Genomic DNA, 16,835 nt, shown 5'->3' with positions numbered 1-16,835 from the left:
TAATTCAAATGCCTCTCTCCACCATCAAGCAATTTTATGCCTACGAAAGGATATCAGTGGTTCAGCACTAAAGCCTAGTCTTAATCTCACCTCAGGCCCCATTCCAATTCAATTCAGTTCAAAGAGTAACTAAATAAGAGAAGGAATAAAGGAAAACATTCTGGTGAAAATGGTTCCAAGCATCAATTGGAACATGTACACTGCCTTTGCAAGATGCATGTTCAGATTTCTGTGCTTCAATGCATAGTTGAAAACTTCAGTATCGTTTATTCTCCATGTGTTGAGTTGATATCAAAATCAAGTTTTTAGCAGCAAACAGATGATGCTACTGAGATTTATTACAAATAAGTAGAAGCCTCAAGCAACTCTGGCAAAATTGAAGGTTTCAATCTGACTGTTTAGAAGTCAGATTCCTCCTCTAGCTACTGCTAAATCAGCAAAAAAACATGGAAAAGCAAAATTAGAATGGAAACATAAAAATATACCTATGACAGCTCACTTCCATCGCAGGGACTGCCTAATTCCAGTGTAGATGAGTCCTAATGATCTCCCAATCAAGGTAACTAGAAAGAATGATATGGCATTGCTAACTTTATCAATGACAGCTCTAATCAGCGGTGTGGAAATATCTGATAACTCGAGGTATAGACTAAAGTAGTATCTCCTGCAAATCAATTAAAGATAATTTAGATGGTAGGGGAAAAAATCCCAGCTCTATGGAAGAAATGGATTCTTTAAAATAGATTAAATGGCTAATAAAAACACTCAGCAAAACTGCACCCAGGAACAAATGTAGGGCGCTTAGGTGCAAAGGGCTGGTAAATTTGAGCATATTTATAAAGAATAAAACAAATTAAGTTAGATCAGATGCCTCTCTTCTCAAGGAGATTATAAGATGCAAGTGATTTTAGCAATTTTACATGTCAAACCAATTTCTAAATCCAAGTTGTCTAATCCACTATTTGATAACAGCATTAGTCATACCACCCTGTCAAGGCCCTCAATTCCTTGGTCCGTTTCACTGGCATAGAGAACTGGCTTATGACAACATAACATAATGAAGATGGCATTGTTTCAGATTTTCTCCGCGTAAGATTCTTCCACCAACTAGGATTTTCAGTCTGATTCTGGCTTGGTTCCTCAATGATTATTGACTGTAGAGTGCATAGATCAAATCTATCCTCGTACATTGATACAACTGCCTCCACATTTTGATACATCCATTGATTCAAAGCCACCTGTTAACAACATTTACGATGTCTAACTACATTAGTGCCAAAATTACACATAAAATGTAATATTATATATGAACTAAAGTACTAAACAGCAAAACTACAGTACCTCATTCCGCAATCTTTGAAGTGCTCGGGTTGACAAATTACACATAACCATCCCCAATTGGTTCATTTCATTTGACAAATTACCATCAATGGAAATAAGCTCCAAATACACACTAGCAATGCCATCTGCTAAAGTTATTACCAAATCTTCCAATATAGAATCTCCTTGCAAAGTAAACAAGCTCTGGTCATAAACGCAATTCTTCCTGCTAAGAGTAAGATAATAGTAAAGTAAATGTCTATGGTGACAACAAGTAGGGGTGGCCACAGTCGGTTTTGAACCGAAACCGATTCAGTCAAAACCAGGCCGAAACTGGTCAAAACTTGAGCCGACTTCGAACCAGACCAAAAACGCCATTCTGCGGTTTGGTTCAGATTCATATTTTTCAGGAATCGTGAACCGACAGTTCCGAACCGGATTGAACCGACAGTTCCGAACAGAACCAAATTGGCGATTTAAATGTAAAAAAATTTAATAAATACCTCACCCAACTCCTAATTCATTTATATATATCATTAATTCTCTATATAATTATTTTCCATACTCTCTTTAATTCTTAATACTCTTTCAATTTCTCTCAAATTTTCTAAATAATTATTTTCTATACTCCTCTTAATTCATAATACTCTTACAATTCTCCTATTTTATTATTTTATGTCCTTAATAAAATTTTCAATACCCTCTATTTTATTTTTTTTTCCTCTTTTATACTTTTTAAATTATCAATTATCATATAATTTTTTGAAAAAAGGGCAAGCAATAAAACTGAAAATTTTGATTTCTCTAAATCCTAAAAGGATACATAGGTAAAATTAAGTTCCTGCACATTTTTCTAATTTCTTTAAAAAAAAAATAATTTCATCTCTAATTTTTTAATAAGTTCAAATATTTACTTATTAAATTTTTCTTAAAAATAAGTTATTTTCATTTGTTTTCTCTTATTTTATTTTGATTGAAAGATTTCTAAAAAAAATTAAAATATTTTTATAAATATAACCTAAATTCTAAATCAATGAAATTTTCTTCTAATTTTTTCATCTAAGTCACTCTTAAATCGCCCCTAAATCGCTCCCAAATCGTCCTCTAAACTGTCTTGAACAATTCTTTTTCGAACCACCCTTCAAACCATTTTAAATTGAGGCTCGAACAAGAACCCGCGGTTCAAGAACCGTCTCATGTCGGTTTGGTTCAGGTTCATGATTTCATTGAACCTGAGCCAACGGTTCCTGAACTGTGACCACCCCTAACAACAAGAATAGGTTGATTCAGAATGTAATATAAAGTAAAATTACGAATAAGACATTGATACGCCATTAGACATCCAAAAATGCCTACTGAGCTCTTATCATTATTTTGAACCTGCTAAACCTCTGAACTTTATTATTAAGCCAACTAAGTCCATTTTGTACATGGCAGCACATGCATATGGACATGCCCCACCAAGCAAACAACTACTTGATTGGACAAAAATACATAGACATGCATTGCCATGCCAGTGTGGATGTGAAATTCTCTTTCTGATCAAAACACTGATCCTCATTTTACCACCAAATCTTATCATTAGCATGGCTTTGGCTTGGAAAGTTGGAAGCATAAACAAACACATCCATGCTAACCTACCTCAAATGTAATTATTAAAAGTTTTCATTCTCCATATACAAATTACTTAATGCAACCTCAAAAGATCATTTTCTTTGAATTTTCTTAAACTTTTCTAGCAACCAACCATATAATTTAAAACAAACTAAGAATTCAGAAAGAAATAATAATAAACACAATAACAAAAAAGGAGCTACAGTCATCTATGACCAACTTTCGTACTTTCTTTGAGAAGCAGAAAATAAAATAAATAAAACTTACCTTGCTTTTAGAAGTAGAGTTGCAACTTGCAACTGCTAAGAGAGAAACCTTCCTAAGGGACTGATGACAGAGAAATAGAGAGTTTAGGATGGGGCAGCCAAAAAAAAACATGAATATTGCAGAGATGGATGGACTTCTCAGGACTGATGGAACTCAAGGAAACAATTGAAATTGGCTTTCAAAGTCTTCGGTTGACTGACAAGAAGATGATGGAAATTAAAATAAAAGAGAAAGAGGTTTTGGCTTTTTTTTTCTTTTATCAGAGAGGGAATGCTTCTTTTACTTTGCTGACATGCCATACCACATCAACAGTAGTATAGCCCAGCTTTAACAAGTCTCACTAACATTTCCAGAGCATACTTGGCTGGAGAATAGAAATCGAGTATCTGAACTCTGATAATAAGTCCTGTCTAGATAAAATTGACATACAATTACCATGTCCATATGATCAATGTTTATTAAGCAACCACCATTGTAACAACATCAGTACATTGCTAGCTTTAGCAACTACCTCCATTACTGTATCTGTCAGACAACATCTTTCCATTACAAAGACGAGCAGAGTGCAGAGAAAGTTTGAAAGTTAGCCTCACTTTTAAATAACTGGTTTGCAAAACTCACCAACTACGTTGGTTGGTAGATTTTAATGCGTTTCACCACAGTGCCTCTTTTACAATATGTGATTGCTTCCAAACCCCATTGAAACCATTTGTAATCCCTCTAGATACTTCCATGCTGGTATCCTTGTTTTTAGATATAGACAAACAGTAGAAGTCAAACCCTATAAATAGGATCGCACTTTAAGGCATATACTAAGCCGCTGGTTACACATAATTAGAAATATGCCACGGTAAAACTGTAATTGTGTATTTGTGTTTGTCCTTTTAATTTACTTTATCTCACCACAATTAGTCAGTTTACTATATACTTGTATATACAAAATTCATTGCATAGGAAAAATCAATGAGAAGTAAAACAGCAATATATATATATATATATATAACACAAGTAAATAAAATGGTAATAAGATAAGGAGCAAACATGCCGCCATGCAATACCAAAGGTTGTTCAACTTGTTATCATTAACAAAATTAATTGCAATCTGGAAACTCAATTTGAAAAAAGCTTTGATTATATTCTAAATACAACCAATATAAGAAAAGTAGTTTAGAAACAATAAAAACAAGAAGATAATTACTGAATTTACCTGAGAGAACCAAATCTAAGAAAGTACAATAATTCTCCATAAAGATGTTCCTTGCCTGACTTTCTTATAGTCCGCAAAACAGTTTCATTTCCCTTTAACTTCTGAATCATCAAAGAGAGAAGTTCCTGAAAAAGAGATAGGAGAGAGTGGTATTAATCTAACCCAGTAATGTATAATAAAACTCATATAGCAGAATGTTAAGCTTTTCCATTCTATACCTCATCCAATTTCTTGTTTTGAAGATGAAGTTCCTCTACTAGCCAAGCCATGCAAATGCAGTTACAAGATTTTTCAATAATTTCAGGAAAAACAGCCAGCCAATCATCCAAATTAAAATCGTCACAATCACCAAAAACAGTATTCACCTGCAAACAAAAATTATTAAACCCTTAATTTCCAAAATACTAATGAATGTTAGTAAAATGCATACTTTAGTTTCGTCAAACAGTCCCAGACAAATATTTTACATGCCCCATTTGAGTAACCATTGCAAATAGAACCAATTTCACCCAATATTATTTAGCCCTGACATATCATGCAATACTTCTAAGGTCCTGATGCTCAAATAAAAGCATTTCCTATTTCCATTGGCTTACCAAACTACTATTAGGAGTCAAGTGATTTATCCCCAAAAGATAAAGAGAGAAAGAAAATAGTGACGGTGCCTGCCTCATCCTGGAGTTGTTTAAAAGAAGCCCAAAGTAGTCGCAACTTGGGACCCTCAGATACAGCATACAAACTTAAGGGTTGCTTAGCACTCTGCTGGTCAATTTCAAGGATTATGTTTCCCAGATTGCTTTTGTGTTCTATAGCATGAAGAGAATCCAAGAGTTTTGTCTTTACTGCATCCCATGCATATTTTACATTAACATGGTTTTCATTCTTCTTAGCACTGGAACAGAGAAAAATACCTTCATCAGGTAGACAAAAAGAAAAAGAAAAAAAATATCTCACGCAAATAAAGAGATTGCATTGTTATCTTCAAAAGCAAAAGAACCTGTCATCTATGAAAAGAAAAACCTTGAAACTGATTTTTTCTTTTTTAATCTGCTTACCCTTACCTACCAGAAGATGCTGCGCTTTCAAGGACCACATTGTCATCTGCGATGTTCCTCCAAGAACGCAAATTGGGCCCATCAATGGGAATTACACCAGCCATATAAGTAAGAGCAATGCTGGCCATCAGAAGCAACTGGTTGCTAATAGAAACCAAATCAGATGCTGTAGCGCCGTCAGGGTCCACCAGACCTCCCAAGCAACTACACCTCAAGGAAATTTTCCTTTTACAAGGACTTGCTTTCAAATTTGAGAGTCTAATACTGCGCATTTTCCAAAGAGGGAGCTGGACAACTTTACAACTTCCAGAGGAATATTTTCTGCAGCCAAAACATATATGTGGGAACAATGTTATGTGTAATACTTACAATTCAATGGTGATATGCTATTGTGGCAAACAAACTGATATGTATGAAACATTATTATCAAACTGGTTAGTTACAGCCACACCAACTTTATTGTTGACAAAAAGTGCATTGTTCATCCCAGAGAAAGAAAGAGTGCATATGTATGTGAGTTAGTGAGCTAATGTGTGGCGCGTGATCATTGGGATTCCAAGAAAACAAAAAAATGTTGAGCTCAACAGGGCCAATCAGATGCAAAATTGGATTTTTCTTTTTTTTTTTTTCTAATTTTTTGTACTTGTCAATTTCCACCAAAATGACAGCCCCCATATAATTTCCTTTCAAGTTAACAAAGCTAATAATATCAAACTAACAAGAGTTTGCAAACCATCACTAGTTATTGGCATGTTGAATGAATCCTATTTCCAAATCAACCAAAAACCAAAATCGTCCATATAACATCACAAAGAAGGGAGTTCAAAAGGAAACAAAGAGGAGACCTCTGTGGCGTCCTAAAATGTGAATTTCGGATTAAATAGCTCTTCTCTCGAGCACAGGTTGTCCACATATGCAACCTAACACATGATGTGGAACGTATATACTCTGCCATTGCTAAAACTTTCTAGTCTTCCAATCAACACATTGCTTGGCTATCAAATCAAGTTCTACACCAAAATCGAGAGCCAGAATTCAGTTGATACACAAATATAACATTAAGAGTAAAGGAAGGGAAGTGAGAATTAGAAAGCGAAAGCCTTGGAAATGCAGGAAGTTAGGGTTAGGGTTTATGAGAGAGGTGTGCTCTAGAAGTGGTTGAAAATGGAAAAGGATGAAGATTTGGATTGAAAATGTGCGTACCTGGTTTATGAAATCGAAAGACTGTTTAATCTGTCGCTCGTCGTTATCACTATTAGTGCTACAAACCAGGCTGGTGGTCTAGTTATTATATAACAAGAAGACAATTATAGCCTCGACCAATAGAGAGAGAGACCGAAAGAGGCGCTGGGCTCGCCTGCTCTTTTTTGAAAGGGTAAATTAATATTAATTTATTAAAATTTATCATTTAATAAAATTAATGTTTTTATTAAATAAAATATTAATCAATTTATTTTAATATTAGTAATTTTACTATTTAATTCTCTTCTTTAACTAAATTTAAAAATAAATTGATTAACTTTTTTTAAAACATAAATCTAATAGAAATATTAAAAATTTGATTTAACAAAATATAAAAATATTTTAGTTAAATTTTTTTTAAAAATAAATTCAGTTTTAATATGGGAAATCCATCTATATCAATTACATTAATCTAAATTGATTTATTTGTAATTTTAATATTATATGTGAATTATAACTATAACATATTTTTATATATTAATGAGAACAATATTTTTTTCAAAAATAAGTTATTTATATCCATAATAATTAAAATTTAATCACAAAATAATACAATAAAGTTAATTTAATCAAGGAAGAAAATCACAAACGGGGGTGGTGGCGCAGTTGGCTAGCGCGTAGGTCTCATAGCTTCTGAGTTATCCTGAGGTCGAGAGTTCGAGCCTCTCTCACCCCATTGTTTTTTCTTTTTCTTAATTTTCTTTTCCATGGATTGGACTCGGCCCAGTCGGGTTTCAGCCTTTCTCATATGGGCCCTTTGGTTTCAACGGGTCAAAAATCGGATCATCCATATTCATACGGCCATACCAGACATCGCCTAACTCAACTGTCCCCTCCAAAAACCCTAGAAGCCAATCGACGTCAGTCGTCTCCTTTCCTATTTTTATTCTCCATTTCCTTTTCTTAGAACTACCAGGGCTTCTTCGATTTCTGCTCTTTTTTTTTTTTTTTTTCTCTCTATTGTCATTTCAGCAAGAATCAAACATGGTGAAGAAGAGCAAAAGTAAGAAAACCCGTATCATTGCAGGTTTATTTATTGGATATTTAATTTGTTGTATTTGTCACCTGTTTTGTGTTCTGTGGGCTATGATGATATGTAGAGAGCAAGAGTAAAAGAATTCCATTGAGGCAGAAGTATAAGGTTTTGAGGAAGGTCAAGCAGCATCACAAAAAGAAGGCCAAGGAGGCGAAGAAGCTTGGATTGAATAAAAAACGCAAGGTCGAGAAGGATCCGGGTATTCCTAATGATTGGCCTTTCAAGGAACAGGAGCTCAAGGCTCTTGAAGCTCGTCGGGCTCGTGCTCTTGAGGAATTGGAGCAAAAAAAAGCTGCCCGCAAGGAGAGGGTATTGATTCACTTTGCTTAATTTTTCGTGTTGCTTGTTATGTCCTGATTAAGAATTCATTTTGTTGTTGTGGTGGTCTATTCTCATAGATTCTATATTTCAGGAAGATAGATGTGTGTTATCACTTATTAATGAATCAGTTTTGACTTGTTTGAAAATCAAAAAACAGTGTTTTGCCAAATGAGAGCCATGCATGAGATCGCAATTGAGTTATAGCTTTAGTTTCAAAGGAGTTAGATTGATTTAATTTAAATGCAAAACTGTTAATTCTCACGGTAGATGAGTCATCCTGCATTTTGAGGTGGTTTCTGTATTTTTGCATTTTTTTCTGCTGTATAGATGCAAAGATTTGCTGTGTCTGTTCTATATCTTTGGTCTCCTATTCATAATAGATCTCCATACACTTTTTCAGGCTCAAAAGAGGAAGTTGGGATTGCTCGAGGATGATGATATCTCTAATTTTGCTTATGTAGCTTCAGCAAAAGAACAAAATTTTGAAGAGCGAAATGTTGATTTTAGTGGAATTGCCAGAAACCGGGGTATGCTGATACTTGACTGGTGGGTATGTTCTCTGTGGAAATATTATGCATTCCATTCTAATTTATACTTGCATGTTTTATTTTTCATACAGATAATTCAGACAGGGCATTCTATAAGGAGTTGGTTAAAGTTATTGAAGAATCAGATGTCATATTGGAAGTTCTTGATGCCCGAGATCCCAGTGGTACCCGTTGTGTTGATATGGAAAAGATGGTGATGAGATCAGGTCATGATAAGCGACTAGTTTTACTCCTAAATAAAATCGGTAATATCTCTTTCTCAGACAATCTACCTTATCCCTCCAACAAATTTTTGTTGGTTTTTTTTTGGGCTCCGACTTAAATGTATTGATTACAATGTGGGCTGATATTGTTGAGCGCCATCCGTTCTTCTAACTTCTCTAAGATCATGCTTTCTGAGTTTATTGTTCTATTGTAGATCTTGTCCCTCGAGAAGCTGTTGAAAAATGGCTAAAGTATCTTAGAGAAGAATTACCTGCAGTTGCCTTCAAGTGTAATACCCAAGAGCAGAGGTCAAACTTAGGGTGGAAATCTTCCTCAAAAGCGGCAAAGACTAGCAATCTTCTGCAAACAAGCGATTGTCTTGGAGCTGAAACCCTTATTAAATTGCTGAAAAATTACTCAAGAAGTCATGATGTATGTTGAGCTTCGTTTTTCCCCCACTTATCTTGAGCTATTATGTTTATTTCTATTTGCAAGGGAATGTTAAGGTTGAAGTCAAAGGGTTTAATTTATGCTTACTGGATTTTTTCTCTTAGTTATACCAGATTTTCCACCTCTTTTGGCATTCTTGTGTGTAATGCTGTGCCACTGTATAAAAATGGTTTTTGAAGTTTTTTTTTTTTTTTTTTAATCTGTTGCATACCCTGGTTTCTTGCAGATTAAAAAATCTATTACAGTTGGTGTAATTGGCCTGCCTAATGTTGGCAAGAGTAGTCTAATTAACAGCTTGAAGAGATCTCATGTTGTCAATGTTGGTGCTACACCTGGGTTAACAAGATCAATGCAAGAAGTTCAGCTAGACAAGAATGTTAAATTGCTGGATTGTCCTGGTGTTGTATTGCTCAAGACAGGGGAGAACAATGCATCCATAGCTCTTCGTAATTGCAAAAGGATTGAGAAGCTAGATGATCCAATTAGCCCTGGTAATTTAACCATTTATCTTTTTACCCCTTTTATTTTAGACCAATTAGCCTGCTTTTGTCCGTTTACTTTTTTTGCATGACATTTACTTTCTCAGATATTATTATCTTATCTCCTTAACCAAAACAACCCCTTCCCCCCTGTTCCCCTCTCTGAGGCTGGAAGTTATTTTTATTATTCTTCTTTCTTGCGTGCTGACATATTTGAAGAAGATATTAACTTTACAGGTTCTTAATATATATTTTCATGCAGCATAATAGATGCTCATTGTGTTTTTGACAATACAGTTAAAGAAATTATCAAGCTTTGCCCTGCCAGACTGTTGGTAACCCTATACAAGATACCAAACTTTGAATCAGTTGATGACTTTCTGCAAAAGGTGGCTAGTGTCAGGGGTAGGCTCAAAAAGGGTGGAGTTGTTGATGTTGAAGCTGCTGCTAGAGTTGTTCTGCATGACTGGAATGAGGGTATGCCTTCTAGGTACTTTAATGCTTAAATACAGACAAATACAAGAAAGACGGGAATGACAATTTATAGAAGAGAAATTCAGTTCTGATTTAAAAGGACGTTACTTATTTGACATATTTTAGGTAAAATCCCATATTACACGATGCCTCCTACTAGGAATCAAGATGAACCTTCTGAGGCTAAGATTGTTTCAGAGCTTGGAAAGGAATTTAATGTTGATGAAGTTTACAGTGGTGAATCCTCGTTCATTGGAAGCCTCAAGTCGGTTAATGACTTCCATTCTGTTGAAGTTCCTCCTAGTTGCCCTATCAATATCGATGAAAGTATGCTAGAGGTTTGTGATCTCTCTTAACTCTTAAATATGCACATGGGGGATAATACTCTCATCAACATCAAGGTATTTGATTGATAAACAATGTCAGAAATTCTTTAAGAAAATCACAATGTTAAATCAGGCTTCCTTTCTTTTTTTTTGGGTTGTAAAAGATATTAGTTCTTCATTAACCTAATTTAGCAATCTTATGTTCAGTTTCTTTTATTTTAAATAGTTATTTTTGTTTTTCTAATTTTTAATTTTTTCACTGATCAGGGAGATATGGAAACCCAACCATCAACTCAAGGTGATGAAACTTCCGTAGATACGAAGGACGATGCCGAAGACCAGTATATGGGTTCTGAAGAAGATGCAAACAAGAGCAAGGCAAAAACAACAACTAGCAGACAAAATGAGAAGCTATATGCAGTAGAAGGTATACTAAATACAAAAATGAAACGAGCAGAGAAGAAAAGGAGGAAAAAAGCAGCTAAAGTGGATGCAATGGATGATGACTATGACTTTAAAGTGGATTATATCAAGAAAAAGGGTTCTGCCATGGATGTGGAAGAAGAGAGTGGTAAAAAAGACGATGATAATCAAATTATTGGCAAGATGCTAATGTCTGGTGTTGAGTTTGACGATGATTGATGGAATACATAGCCCATAAGGGGCTTTCATTTTATCAGGTGTTACCTTTTTGTCAATTGTTTAGTTTTATGGTCATTATTTTAAGTGCGCAATAATCACATCCAAATATGAACTCTGCTTGATGCAAGGAAATTTTGTTAAGAGCAAAGAGCTATTTATTTTTATCAATACTACTCTCTGATGTCTCTTATCTCTATAACCCAAAAGAATAGTATATCCAGCCTTGTGTGTAGATTGTAGAATATAAATTTCAAAAATTTGAAGAATATCTTGAGTTTGTAAAATATTTATTCCAAGAACAATTATTTTACATTGAAAAATTAACAAGAAGCTAAAATTACCAATTCCGCAAGGTACTCCTCTATTTCCTCCAATTGCATACTATTTTGTAAACCAACCGAAAAGATTTCACATCCAACAAGCAAGCGAGCTGACATTTTTCCCTCGATTAAGGCATTTTGGCATCAATTGAAGTTTAACAGCCTCCAACTTTCAGATGCCATAATATTAGTAAGGGTAATGAGAAAAAAGGATAGGATATGTAGAATATGAAGATACAAGTTCAGTCATCATCTGACACCCCAAATACAGGGCCCTCTGCAGCAGGATCTAGACCCGTCTCAGCAGTTGGGACAACAGTTGAATTTGGAATTGAGGGTGGATTTGCAGGCGCAACAGCATTGATGGTTGATGATGAAGATTTTGAAGTTTCTGAGTTAATGTCATATGCAGCTGATTTTGGATCAACTGTAGTAGCATTCGAAACGAGTCCTTGAGCCCCCATGGCTTCACGTGCTGCATTTTCCTTGGCTCGTTTGGCCCTTTCCAACACATCTACCTGCACAAGGTCAATGGACTAAGAACAGACAGCTAACAATGAAAGAAATACACATTGATACCATCAAATATCAACTTAATGCAATGGATCCTGTGTTGATTTGCAGAAAGTTATTTGCATCTTATCAATAGGTTAATAACAAACTGCTGTGTACTTCTAACAAATTGATGGGGGATAGATGTAGAAACATGAAGTTCACATCACAGTACACCAGTAGGTACTCACATGTGTTGTTGTGCAACAAACACCAAAAAAAAGGATTTGCATGTAAGAGATCACTTCCAAGACTATTGAAGAAATTATCAATTTTGAAATGCTTAGCATCTTGAAAAAATGATAAGTTTCAAACAATTTCAAGCCTGAATCCTTCTTAAATTTGAACATAACCTAGAGGAACACCATCAAATATGTTGTATTGCAAAATAGAATGACAATAATTCAATAATTCTCTCAACAAATTAAATTCTCATATAGTAACTGCAAGAATATAAAACAATTCTAATATACTACCTGGAAGTCCTGTATTTGCCTCTGTTGCTCAGCTTGCAGCCTACCAATTGCACTCAAAAACTCCCCAACTGTAGACTCAATACGCTCATTAAGCGCTTCTGCTAGAGCCTTTCCCAAGAAAAATGCATCCAGAACACTCCTGCTCTCATTATCACCTGCAGAATTGAGTACGAAAATGAAGCCAAATCTACAAGAAGATGGTTTCAAATTCTCAACATCACTACTACATATAAAAGGATAAGGGGGCGAAAATTGTACCGGAGCCAGGGCCGCCGGGTCTTGTGCTGCTATTGCACCGGACGCTGATTCCATGGGGCGTTCTCGTCGGAGCTCCAAATCGAAGACCCAATTGTTTCTTGAGCTTAGTATCTGGTAAAGACGAGATACTCGGATTAACTGCGCAAAGTCCATGACTAAACCTGGTAGAGTGGTTCTTTGATTGAAGAGAAGAGAAGCTGAAGGGTGGGGAAGCTGCAACCCCACTCATGCTGAAGCGTTGTCTTCCTGGGCTCTCTCTCTTGTACTTGTGTTTCTCGACATCGATGGTATCATATAAGAAGCTCAGCCTCCGAAGCCTGCAGCTGCATTAGACCCCGCGGCCACGGCCTGGTTTTGGGCCAGAATAGCCGGTTCAGCCAGCGTCACAGTTTGAATCGATTTCTGTCCAAATCGGTTTCAATTCATAACAGTATTGGCTCTAAACAATTGGATATGCTTTTAGTCCAGTTCCGATTCAGCCCAATTTGAAATTTTTATAAATTACAATAATATTAATATAAGATAATTCATAACATATAAATTTATAAGACATTATTTATTTAATTTTTATTATAAAAAATTAAAAAGACTGAAATTTGAACAAAAAAAATCAAGCCGATTCTAATTTGAAATTGACGGTTACAGGCCGATTTTGATTCAGGTTTAGTGAGGACTGAAAACGGCTCTTCTATATTCCGATTCCAGACCAATTCATGAATCTGAACTATTCGCCTAATCTGATCCCAAATTTAACCCAAATCGATCTCAATCCGATTCATAATTCAACTGACCAGTCAGTGGCTGGGTCTTGCTGTATATCTTAGACTCCTTGGACGCAGGCCTTCATCGGGTTTGGGTGTGACCCGAACTGTTTGGATTGGATCGTGAATTTGGGCTGGTCTGGGCTTGTTTTAATCTTTCAATTGGTGAGGATGGCTTTCAGAGCAGCTGGGCTGAGGGAATAATCTTTGCACGGGACCAATATTTTTGCCGATTGCAGCAACCGAGTAATTGAGGCCATGAACGTTTCTTTGGCATTTTCATTAATGATTAATTAAACTGTTTTAATTGCTCTAATTGTTGTAAATTTTACTCAGAAAAATAACATTTTATCATTAATTAAAAGTAAATTATAACTAAATATAAATTAATTACGATAAACTCTTATCATCATAGTAAGTAAAATTCTATAATAATGAAAATAGATAAACATTAATAATTGTTTATTGTAGTTGCATTTGGACTACTCTCACCATTTTGAATGCTTTTAATGTTGAGGTCATAATCCAAAGCCTACCAACCGCAGCGTTGTATTAACAGTCCACCTGCTTTAGATATGACATATCAACTAACTAATCCAACTGCTAATTACTTTTTTTAAATACTTTATTATAAGTAATTAATGTTTTCTTTTTAAGATACGTACGATTCCAAACTCATGTCGACCCACCACCATGTTTGAACCCAATCTCATGGAGAATGAATTCAGTCACAGATTGAGAATCTTGTAGAAATCGGTGAGATCGTTTTACCACAGACATTTGATGGCGCTAAAGCCCATTAGTTAGCATATCGACGTCCTACAACCAAGATTAAAATTGATGAAGGATAATAACATTATCATCTACCTACAATCATTATCCCATGTATACTGGATACTCATCTACTTGAAATTCATTGTTATCTCTTTGTAACCACTAGATAAGAACTTTATAACAACCATATACTCATGTATATATATAAATGCATTGATCAACAGAAAATCATAAAGCTCTGTTTTACACAAACTATGATACCCACATTTACATGGTATCAGAGCTTAAAACTAAGCCTCACAGCTCTCAACGAAAATGAACCAGCAACAAATCATTGTTCCCAACACAAGTTCCTCTTCTCTTTCTTCTCCCTCATTACCCAATGCCACCCAATAACTTTCTGTAAAATTAACCTCCAGCAATTATTGTCGACACCATATTTTGGCCGATCCCCAAAATCAACAAGACTTTGAAGCCGATTCCCAGCACTAGGTCTCCCTGGGCCAGCCAATGACATTTTCGATTTCTCTTTATTTTTCTTTACCAGATGACCATATTTCCGAACTCTCCTTAAAAGGAATTGAATCAATGCTAAGTCCTAACATTCGTTAAAGCCCTGCCGATCTCTCAAATCATTTACCGATCTCTCAAACCCGCTGTCGAATTTCCGGACCCGTCGGGTATATCCCTGATCTCTGTTGATAAATAAAGTGAACTAGCATTAGATCTTTTCTTACCAGTTTTATTGCCGATCTCCTTTCTAAGATTAAGATCTAAAGTTTTTGTTTGTTTTAACGAGGGATCCGAACTTAAGTTTTCAAGTTAAATTTTCAATTTTAATCAAGTCCCGTTCAGCATTTCTTCCCCACCGATCTCATGCTTATTGTGCTTTTCGATCTCTTATACTTAGATTAATAATTGCATTTAGATACTTAGGCAATTCAGAGATTTTCCGATCACATCCATTCATTGAACAAAAGAGACATTCCATTTCATTTCATTTTTTTCGTACAAGCTATTCGGCTGGGGGATCACCCCCAGCCTGATTTACATTTTGCTCACTCTCTCTCTCACCTCGGCTTCCTCCTCACTGTCTTCATCGTCGCCCTCAGAGCAGTCGGCCATCCAGAGAAGTCCTCTTGGTAGCGCTCGAGTTCACCAAGAGGTCCTTGTGAGCATTCACATAGGCTCGGCTATTCCCGCCACCATCTCTTCGTCTCTCTCCTTGACTCCTCGTCTTTCTCCTTAATCTCCTCATCCTTCGCCTTGAGTTCCTCTATAAGTTGAGCGACTGAGCGCTTGGCGTGAAGCTGGACTTCCCAAGAGCACGGTCCCTCTCACCAAAATATGATTCTGCTCGCCACTGTCTTCATGGAACTTTGCCCGTCCCTCGACTTGAGATATATAATCCCGGCGGATGAGAGTTGGGATCGAGGGAAGCCACTTCCTCATTCTTCTTCCCGATCTCCTTACCTGCACGCCGAATCTTTTCCCGAACCATGGTCCGTTCACGGACACTCCACGCTCGTGCTCATGGATCGAGTCAAAATATCATCGAGACCATTCAGGGATAGCCAGTCCCGATCATCCTGAAAGAAGATGTTATACCACAGGACTATGGCAAAATCGGGGTTCTCTCTAACAGTCCGGTTACTCTTCAAGGAGTCGATCAGTATTTGAGCGCCACGAGAAGAGGTCCTCCCAGAAGCTTGAGTAGGCCCCCTTTCTGTGCTTGGAACAATTGGGAGAGGTGGAGGCTGCCCTTCCGTTCTAGGAGGAGATCGGACAGCTTCTGAGGTCGGCGGACCCGAAGGTTGAGGCGGGTCTCTTTGTATCTCCCCAGGCTCATGACCGGGTGTTCGAAGCATTTCCGAACGCTTCATCTCCTTTACTTTCCGGGAGATCTCTCTTTCCTTCTTCCGCTTCCTAGAACCCTCACCACCCGCCATACCTGCACAAAGAAAAGGTTAGTGAGATCGCTAAGGTCGTGAGAACTGAGATATAGAAAATACCAATGCCGAGGTCAGAGAGCGGAAGTTCGCGGTCTTGGCCGGTGAGCAATTGAATAGTCCAATGGTGCAGCTCGGCAGTCACCGCATCCAAACAAGAATACTTTTGAGTGGCGGCCTGACTCTTCAGATCCATCACTATTAAGCTTTCCTCCTAACTCAGGGTAATGTGCTTCGGAAGCAAGGGCCCCTGGTACCACCAGCTTCGGGGGAAGTCCTCGAAGCAGCTCGGATCTTTGCTCCTCAGAATGAAGAAACGGTTCTTCCAATTCTTAAGGGATGAGGGCAGATCGGAAAAGAGCCCGCAATGAGGCTTCGCCTGAAAGAACCAGTGTTCGTCATCCTTTCGGCGAGTTAGTCTGTGCAGCTCGGCGAACACTTTAGCCATAGGTCTGATTCCCTTAGATCGGCATAGACCTCGGAAGGCTACCAAGATCCGCCATGAGTTAGGGTGAATTTGAGCAATGCACGCTCGGTGAAGTTTTAGGACCTCCTTATAG

At 36.8% G+C, this 16,835-nt stretch overlaps 3 protein-coding genes and 1 non-coding gene across 4 annotated transcripts; 2 read left to right on the top strand and 2 right to left on the bottom strand.

The window, feature by feature from the left end:
- Positions 1 to 244: 244 nt before the first annotated feature.
- On the bottom strand, positions 245 to 6,660 carry LOC110633313 (uncharacterized). Its single transcript, XM_058150491.1, has 8 exons — positions 6,309 to 6,660; positions 5,470 to 5,784; positions 5,018 to 5,300; positions 4,627 to 4,773; positions 4,409 to 4,533; positions 1,342 to 1,546; positions 985 to 1,238; positions 245 to 664 (listed from the first exon to the last, which is right to left on the bottom strand). The coding sequence occupies exons 1-8, from the start codon at positions 6,416 to 6,418 to the stop codon at positions 496 to 498; spliced, it is 1,608 nt and encodes a 535-aa protein (XP_058006474.1). The 5' UTR covers positions 6,419 to 6,660; the 3' UTR covers positions 245 to 495.
- Positions 6,661 to 7,296: 636 nt separating this feature from the next.
- On the top strand, positions 7,297 to 7,381 carry TRNAM-CAU (transfer RNA methionine (anticodon CAU)). Its single transcript is given in 2 exon segments — positions 7,297 to 7,334; positions 7,346 to 7,381. It is a non-coding gene; the product is annotated as a tRNA-Met (tRNA).
- Positions 7,382 to 7,513: 132 nt separating this feature from the next.
- On the top strand, positions 7,514 to 11,353 carry LOC110633324 (guanine nucleotide-binding protein-like NSN1). The gene is made up of 9 exons (XM_021781883.2): positions 7,514 to 7,708; positions 7,806 to 8,050; positions 8,463 to 8,589; positions 8,682 to 8,855; positions 9,029 to 9,246; positions 9,491 to 9,755; positions 10,041 to 10,220; positions 10,344 to 10,555; positions 10,811 to 11,353. Exons 1-9 carry the CDS (start codon positions 7,690 to 7,692, stop codon positions 11,183 to 11,185), a joined length of 1,815 nt encoding a protein of 604 aa, XP_021637575.2. The 5' UTR covers positions 7,514 to 7,689; the 3' UTR covers positions 11,186 to 11,353.
- Positions 11,354 to 11,455: 102 nt separating this feature from the next.
- LOC110633330 (uncharacterized protein At4g13200, chloroplastic) lies at positions 11,456 to 13,098 on the bottom strand. Its single transcript, XM_021781893.2, has 3 exons — positions 12,792 to 13,098; positions 12,534 to 12,688; positions 11,456 to 12,023 (listed from the first exon to the last, which is right to left on the bottom strand). The coding sequence occupies exons 1-3, from the start codon at positions 13,018 to 13,020 to the stop codon at positions 11,748 to 11,750; spliced, it is 660 nt and encodes a 219-aa protein (XP_021637585.1). The 5' UTR covers positions 13,021 to 13,098; the 3' UTR covers positions 11,456 to 11,747.
- Between the last annotated feature and the right edge of the window lie 3,737 nt (positions 13,099 to 16,835).

Source organism: Hevea brasiliensis, chromosome 7 (assembly GCF_030052815.1).
Source record: "Hevea brasiliensis isolate MT/VB/25A 57/8 chromosome 7, ASM3005281v1, whole genome shotgun sequence".
Classification (NCBI taxonomy): domain Eukaryota; kingdom Viridiplantae; phylum Streptophyta; class Magnoliopsida; order Malpighiales; family Euphorbiaceae; genus Hevea; species Hevea brasiliensis.
This window is presented reverse-complemented; position numbering and strand designations above follow the sequence as displayed.